Source organism: Oryctolagus cuniculus, chromosome 7 (assembly GCF_051225735.1).
Source record: "Oryctolagus cuniculus isolate XC-2025 breed Fujian yellow rabbit chromosome 7, ASM5122573v1, whole genome shotgun sequence".
In the NCBI taxonomy this organism is placed as follows: Eukaryota; Metazoa; Chordata; class Mammalia; order Lagomorpha; family Leporidae; genus Oryctolagus; species Oryctolagus cuniculus.
The window spans coordinates 40,726,275-40,735,142 of NC_142873.1; the positions used below are offsets into that span (position 1 = coordinate 40,726,275).

At 37.1% G+C, this 8,868-nt stretch overlaps 1 protein-coding gene across 1 annotated transcript; it reads left to right on the forward strand.

Annotated features, from left to right (window-relative positions):
• The first annotated feature begins 7,307 nt into the window (after positions 1 to 7,307).
• Positions 7,308 to 8,549, forward strand: LOC100351335 (olfactory receptor 6N1). Its single transcript, XM_002715284.3, has one exon. The coding sequence runs from the start codon at positions 7,320 to 7,322 to the stop codon at positions 8,256 to 8,258; it is 939 nt and encodes a 312-aa protein (XP_002715330.3). The 5' UTR covers positions 7,308 to 7,319; the 3' UTR covers positions 8,259 to 8,549.
• Positions 8,550 to 8,868: the final 319 nt, after the last annotated feature.

Below are 8,868 nucleotides of genomic sequence, written 5' to 3' on the forward strand. Positions count from 1 at the left end.
TACGGTATTTGTCCCTTTGGGACTGGCTTATTTCATTAAGTATGATATTTTCCAGATTGATCCATTTTGCTGCAATTGACTAGATTTCTTTTTTTTTTACTGCTGTGTAGTATTCCATAGAGTACATATCCCATAATTCCTTTATTCAGTCTTCCATTGATGAGCATTTAGGCTGATTCCATGTCTTAGCTATTGTGAATTGAGCTGCAATAAACATGGATATGCAGATAGCTCTTTTATTTGCCAATTTAATTTCCCTTGGGTAAATTCTGAGGAGAGGGATGGCCAGGTTATGTAGTAGGGCTATATTCAGGTTTCTGAGGTATCTCCAAACTGCCTTCCATAGTGGCTTTATCAGTTTGCATTCCTACCAACAGTGGATTAGTGTACCTTTTCCCCTACATCCTCGTCAGCATTTATTGTTTGTTGATTTCTGTTTGAAAGCCATTCTAACTTGGGTGAGGTGAAACCTCATTGTGGTTTTGATTTGCATTTCCCTGATGGCTAGTGATCCTGAACACTTTTTCATGTGTCTGTTGGCCATTTGGATTGCCTTTTTTGAAAAATATCTGTTGGGGCTGGCGCTGTGGCACAGTAGGTTAATCCTCTTCCTGTGGTGCCAGCATCCCATATGGGATGCCAGTTCTAGTCCTGGCTGCTCCTCTTCCAATCCACTCTCCACTGTGGCCTGGGAAAGCAGAAGATGGCCCAGGAGCCCACCTGGCTCCTGGCTTTGGATTGGTGCAGTTCTGGCCATTGCGGCCATTTTGGGGTGTGAACCAATGGAAGGAAGACCTTTCTCTCTGTCTCTCCCTCTCACTCTCTGTAACTGTACCTCTCAAATAAATACATAAAATCTTTTTTTTTTAAAAGAAAAATGTCTATTGGAGTCCTTAGCCTATCTCTTAAGTGAATTGTTTGTTTTGTTGTGGTGGAGTTTCTTGATCTCTTTGTAAATTCTGGTTATTAAACCTTTATCAGCTGCATAGTTTGCAAATAATTTCTCCCATTCTGTCAGTTGACTCTTCACTTTCCTGTTTCTTTTGCCATACAGAAACTTCTCAATTTGATGTAATTCCCATTGTTAATTTTGGATTTGGCTGCCTGTGCCTCTGGGGTCTTTTCCAAGAATTCATTGCCTATGACAATGTCTTGTAGGGTTTCTCCAATGTTCTCTAATAATTTATTGGTGTCAGGTCATAGATTTAGATCTTTAATCCATGTTGAGTGGATTTTAGTGTAAAGTGTAAGGTAGGGGTCTGGCTTCATACTTCTGCATGTGGAAATCCAGTTTTCCCAGAAAAATTCATTGAATAGACTGTCCTTGCTCCAGGAATTGATTTTAGCTCCTTGATCAAATATAAGTTGGTTGTAAATGTTTGGATTGATTTCTGGTGGTTCTATTCTGTTCCATTGATCTATCCATCTGTTTTTGGACCAGTATCAGGCTGTTTTGATTATAACTGCCCTGTAGTATATCTTGAAATCTGGTATTGTGATGCCTTTGGCTTTGGTTTTGTTGTATAAGGTTGCTTTATCTATTTGAGGTCTCTTGTGCCTCCACATGAATTTCAGCATCATTTTTCCTAGATCTGAGAAGAATGTCTTTGGTATCTTGATTGGGATTGCATTGAATCTGTAAATTGCTTTTGGAAGAATGGACATTTTGATGATATTGATTCTTCCAATCCAGGAACATAGACGATTTTTCTATTTTTTTGTATCTTCTATTTCTTTCTCTAATGTTTTATAATTCTCATTGTAGAGATCTTTCACAACCTTGGTTAAGTTTATTCCAAGGTATTTGATTTTTTGTAGCTATTGAGAATGGGGTTAATCTTAGAAGTTCTTTCTCAGCCTTGATATTGTCTGTGTATACAAAAGTTGTTGATTTTTACATGTATATTTTATATCCTGCTACTTTACCAAACTCTTCTATGAGTTCCAATAGTCTCTTAATGGGGTTCTTTGGATCCCTATGTAAAGAATCATGTCATCTGCAAATAGGGATAGTTTGACTTCTTCCTTCCCATTTGTATCCCTTTGAATTCTTTTTCTTGACCAAGGGCTCTGGCTAAAACTTCCAGGACTATATTGATTAGCAATGGTGAGAGTGGGCATCCTTCTCTGGTACTGGATCCAAGTGAGAATGCTTCCAACTTTTCCCCATTCATTATGATTATTGTCATAAATTGCCTTGATTGTGTTGAGGAATGTTCCTTCTATACTCTGTTTGCTTAGAATTTTCATCATGAAAGGGAATTGTGTTTTATCAAATGCTTTCATTTCATCTACTGAGATAATCATATAGTTTTGTTTTGACTGATTTGTGAATGTTGAACTATCCTTGCATACCAGAGATAAATCCCACTTGGTCCAGGTAAATGATCTTTCTAATGCATTGTCACAATTGATTGGCCAGAATTTCGTTGAGGATTTTTGTGTCTACATGTTCATCAGGAAAATTAGTCTGTAGTTCTCTTTCTCTGTTGCTTCTTTTCTGAGTATAGGAATTAATGTGATGCTGGCTTCATAGAAAGAATTTGGGAGGATTCTTTCCCTTTCAAATTTTGAATAGCTTGAGAAGAATTGGAGTTAGTTCTTTAAATTTCTGGTAGAATTCAGTAGTGAAGCCATCATTCCTGGGCTTTTTTTGTTGGGAGGGTCTTTATTATTGATTCAATTTCCTTCTTTGTAATGTATCTGTTTAGGTTTTCTATGTCTTCATGGTTCAATTTATGTGTCCAAAATCTATCCCTCTCTTCTACATTTCCCAGTTTGTTGGCATACAGCTATTTGTAGTAATTTCTGAAATTTTTTTTTTATTTCTGTGGTATCTGTTGTTACATTTCCTCTTTCATCTCTAATTTTATTGATTTGGGGTCTTCTCTCTCCTTTTTTGGTTAGTTGGACCAATGATGTGTCAATTTTGTTTATTTTTTCAAAAAATCAGCTCTTTGTTTTGCTGATCTTTAGTATTTTTTTGTTTCAAATTTGTTGATTTAGTCTCTAATTTTAATTATTTCTTTTCTCCTACTAGTTTTGGGTTTGGTTTGCTGTTGTTTTTTCTAGATCCTTGAGATGCATTGATAGCTAATTTATTTGGTCCCTCTCCAATTTCTTGACATAAGCACCAACTGTTATAAACTTCCCTCTTAACACTGTTGTTGCTGTATCCCTAAATTTTGATATGCTGTATTTTGTCTTCATTGTTTCCAGAAATTTTTTGATTTCTCTTTTGATTTTTTCCATGACCCATTGTTCATTCAGAAATATGTTGTTCAGTCTCTATATGTTTACATATGTTCTATAGATTTCTGAGTTGCTGATTTCCAGCTTCATTGCATTGTGGTCCGAGAAGATGCATGATATGATTTCGATATTTTTGAATCTACTGATACTCATTTTATGGCCTAGCATGTGGTTAATCTTGGAGAAGGTTCCATGCACAGGTGAGAAGAATGTGCATTCTGCAACTTAAGGATAAAGAGTTCTGTAGATAGCTGTTAGATCTGTTTGGTCTATAGTGTCAATTAACTGCTGTTTCCTTGCTGATTTTCTCTGGTTGTCGTGTCCACTGCTGAAAGTGTGGTATTGAAATTTCCCATTAATATTGATTTGAGTCTATGTTTCCCTTTAGATCCTTTACATTTCTTTTAAATAGCCAGGTGCCCTGTAATTAGGTGCATATACCTTTATAATGGTCACACCTTTCTTTTGAATTGATCCCTTAATAATTACGTATTGTCCTTCTTTGTCTCTTTTAGCATTTTTTATGTTAAAATTTGATAGTAGGATGGCTACACCATCTCTTTTTTGGTTTCTGCTGGCATGGAAAATCTTTTTCCATCGTTCTGCTTTCAGTTTGCATGCATCTTTGTTGGTGAGATGTGTTTCTTGTAGGCAGCAAATAGATGGGTTTTGTTCTTTAATCCATTCAGCAAGTCTGTATCTTTTAACTGGAGAGTTAAGGCCATTTAAATTCAAGGTGACTATTGATGAGTAATGCCTTTTCCTATCATTTTCCATAAATATACATATTTTTTAATTTGGATTTTCTTTTATTTTTAATGGGAGAATTCCTTCCTTTACTTTCTTCTGTAGTGAGACCATGCTTCTGTTTCTGTGTGCAGCACATCCTTCTGCATCTTATGAAAGCTGGATGGGGGGGGTACAAATTCTTTTAGTTTCTGCTTGTCATGGACAGTCTTTATTTCACCTTCTTTCATAAATGAGAGCTTTGCAGGGTATAGTGTTCATGGTTGACAGTTTATTTTCACTTAAGACTTGGACTATATCTCACCATTCTCTCCTAGCCTGTAGGATCTCTTTTGAGAAGTCCCCTGTGAGTCTAATTGGAGATCCTCTGCAAGTAATCTGGCATTTCTCTTGAGCACATTTTAGAATCTTTTTTCATGTTTGCTATGGAGAGTTTGATTACAATGTGGTGAAGATCTTTTCTGATCATGACTATTAGGGGTTTTATGTGCTTCCTATACTTGATGTCCCTTTCTTTCTCCAAATTGGGGAAATTTTTCTGTTATTATTTCACTAAAAAGGCCTTCTAATCCTTTCTCTCTTTTTTTTTTTTTTTTTTTTTTTTTTTTTTTTTTTTTTTTTTTGACAGGCAGAGTGGACAGTGAGAGAGAGAGACAGAGAGAAAGGTCTTCCTTTGCCGTTGGTTCACCCTCCAATGGGAGCTCCTAGAACTTATATGTTGCAGTTGGTGTAGATTCAGCTGAGCTTCTCTCCTTGAAGGAGACCAGTTCCTGGGAGCTAGCCCCAGTGAGTATATTATTCGTCTGCTGTGTAGCAAGGATTACACAAAGGATCCATGTAGTCCTCAGTATAAGCTCAGATTCCCCAGCAATGTTTCTCACCAGATAACCAGGGAGCCCTGTTCATGTGGAGCCTCCCACAGTGACTGCCAAATCCCGAGTTTTCCCAATCAGCCTCAGTGTTTTCACAGTCACGGCACACAAGCCTCCCATAGTCATGAGCACCCAGCCCCCTATCTATTCTGCCCACCAGACTCAGGAGTCTCAACTTGGCTGGTTGCTGGGCATGGACATGAGCTGGCATAGCTGTTATGTATGTCCCGATGGTGCCTGCTCTCTGTCAGCTTGTTACAGAATGCCTTTGCAGGATGATTGGGGAGAGAGAAAAGGTGCCCTCCCCCTTTTTTCTCCTCTAGTTTGGTGGGTACATTATCTCCCACGGGGCTCCAAGCTGGATTCCATCTAGGTTCTTACTTCAGCTTTTTCACCAGTGGCTTGTGCTGCTGCAGCCTTGTTCCACCTTCTCTCCAACGCTGATGCAGAAGTTCACGGCTGGTGGGGTACTAAGTTGTGCACATCTTCACCCTCCATGTAGGTCCACTGTGTTCCTCCAATTTATGTTAAGTTTCCTCTGCTGTTTTCTCTTTAACTCCTCCCTGAGACTGCACTCTTTCCACTTTTTAAAACTGTCTCCTCTTAGACTCAAGCAGCCAGCTCCCTCCTTACTCTGCCATCTTTATCCAATTCAAAAACATCTTTAATTTCAAAACCAAACCTGTCTTCTGTGAGATCTTCCTGATCTCCATATCAGCCCATGACTCCTTTACTGTTCTTTAAATCCTGACTGCATATGTAAATTTGTGTTTTTATGACAAAATTTATAATTTCAGCTAAAAATATTTATTGAGTTATCATTGTGTTTTAGACCCAATTCTGTGCACTTGAAATACACCAGTGAACAAAAGCGAAAACAGTTCCTCATGAAATTTTTCTTTCAGAAGAGAGAAACAATAAATGACAAGGATGATAAAAGAGTGCATTTTTAATTAATATTGATTTTATTTAGTATTAGCAGTGTAGGAAGAAGCCAAAAAGTATAAGAACCACAGGAAGAAAATATTTCAAGAGCCAGGATAGATCAACTTTGTTAAGAACCACTGATAGCCCAAGTTAGATAAAAAATGAAAAATGACCATTATTTTATATACATCTTAGATAACTCATGACTACAAGGCAGGACATTTTCATAGAACTGTGGTGGTGAATGTCTAATGAGAATGGTTTTGTAAGCTATTGTGAAAGAGGAATTAAAGGTCAGTCTTGAAGAAGTTTTGGTTTGGAGACTAGGAAGGAATTGAGTAGTGGTTGTGAAATAACTAAGATAAATACTTTGGGAGCTTGCTTTTTATTTGTTTAATAAGTGAGCATAATAACAGGTTTCTATAATGGCAGAATCCTGAGTAAAGAGGTGTGAAATAAGTGCTTCTCTATTTTTTCCTATTAGAATATTAGTTTCCTTTGTACAACATGGTTGACTACATTTACTAGCAATACATTGCCTTTAGGAAAAGCTAACAGAGAGGATATCAAGTGTTGTTACCACAAAAATCAGTTTTACCTCATTAGAGGTAATGCATGTTAATTAGTTTTAGTCATTCTACAATATATACATTATTCAAAACATTATATTGTACATGAAAAAAATAATATTTGCTGTCAATTTAAAAATAGCTATGAGAGAAAAAGAAAAAGGCTTTTAATTCCTTAATATTTGTGTCATATTTTATTTATCCATTTAGTCTCTTTTTTAAGTATAATGTCTAGAATACAAAAAATGCTCAAATATTTGTTACACAGACATAAAAATTGACGTAAATATTTATTATCTCCAGAAGCAGTAAATCTTAAAAGTGCACTGGAGGTTATTAGGGACAGGGATGTGGCACAGAGGATTGATGACTTGGTTGGTTTAGAGAAAAATTCATGAGATAGATTTTCTTTCTGTCTCTGGACCTTTTTTGTTTGTTAAACTCTACTTATTTCTATTGGAATTCTCACAGTGTCCAAAAGAGATCTAGACTGATTTCCATGCTCCTAAAAGATGATGTTAGATCATCATTTCCAGAGGAAAATGGAAAAGAGCAAAATATGAAATAATTGCTTCTTTCATAGTCAGAAAATTGAAGAAGAAAATAAATTCAAATTAGAAATGAGAAAGTGTAATTCAAATGATATAATATTTTATCTGTATAATCATGATTATAATTTAAATGAGAAATGCACATAAGTGATACCATATACCATAGATGAGAAATTCTGGAATTTATAAAGGCTGTATAGATGCAATCAAGCAAGGAAATAAATTACAGGACTGAATATGAATGCCAAAAATCAGATGAATTAATCAGAAAAAGGGCATCTAATGGAAGAAGTTTAAAGGTAAGGGAGGACAAATGCGTTTTGGAAATTCCCTTCATGTTAGGTATTCTCTGACTCAACTTTCTTCTATACTTCACATTCTAGGTCCATGAATTGTGAGCGATGGACACTGGCAACTGGAGCCAGGTAGCAGAATTCATCATCCTAGGCTTCCCCCATCTGCAGGGTGTCCAGACTTACCTCTTTCTCTTGTTACTTCTCATCTACCTCACTACTATAACGGGAAACCTGCTGATATTCTTGGTGGTCTGCCTGGATTCCCGGCTACATACACCCATGTACCACTTTGTCAGCGTTCTTTCCCTCTTAGAGCTTGGCTACACGGCTGCCACCATCCCCAAGATGCTGGCAAACCTGCTCAGTGAGAAGAAAACAATTTCATTTTCTGGCTGTCTTCTGCAGATATATTTCTTTCACTCCCTTGGAGCTACTGAGTGCTACCTCCTGACAGCCATGGCTTATGATAGGTATTTAGCCATTTGCAGGCCCCTCCACTACCCCACCCTAATGACCACAACACTCTGTGCCAAAATTTCTGTTGGCTGTTGGTTGGGAGGTCTGGCTGGGCCAGTGGCTGAAATTTCCTTGGTCTCTCGACTTCCTTTCTGTGGTCCCAATCGCATTCAACACATCTTTTGTGATTTCCCTCCTGTTCTGAGCTTGGCTTGTACTGACACATCAATCAATGTTCTGGTAGATTTCATTATAAATTCCTGCAAAATCCTGGCAACCTTCCTGTTAATCCTCAGCTCCTATATGCAGATCATCTGTACAGTGCTTAGAATTCCTTCAGCTGAAGGCAAAAGGAAAGCCTTCTCTACATGTGCCTCACACCTCACTGTGGTTCTCATATTCTATGGTAGTATCCTATTCATGTATGTGCGGCTGAAGAAGAGCTACTCCCTGGACTACGATCGGGCACTAGCAGTGGTCTACTCGGTGCTTACACCCTTCCTCAACCCTTTCATCTACAGCTTGCGCAACAAGGAGATCAAAGAGGCCATGAAGCGGCAGCTAAAGAGAACAGGGATCCTGGGTTGACCCATGAGGGAAGAGGAGGGGAAGGTCAAGGCTGGACTAAGACTATGGTGACCCTATGGGTCATAGGTTGCAACAGATGAGAAATAAAGCATTCAATGCTTTTCTACATGGAATGGTGGAACTTGGACAAGTGATATTTGGCTTTCAGTGTTACTGTGACCCTTATATACTCTCTTCTGGATTCATTCAGTTTGACCCTAGAGGCAGGAGAAGGCATACTTTTTTCTCAATTTGGTATAGTGCAGTGATTTCAAGTTTCAGATGTCTGTGTATCATACTTATGTGTCTTACATGCACCATCTGCTGAATATATATTTTTCAAATTTACTGAGTTTATATATAAATATAAATCAATTTAATAATGTTCTAAACAATAATATTTATAAAATAAAAATTAGAGAAAAATAAATGATTTCTTATGCATCACTTACAACCATTGCATGTAGAAAACAATTGTGAAGTAAAGCATGTTTATTTAAAATTTCATGTATTAAATCTTAGTTCATTCAGTCACTTATCAATTGAGTGATATGTAGAAAATAATTCAATCTCTGCATTAATTTCAACATTTGAAAATATTTTCTAGCAAGATTATTTAGAAAGTTAGCAA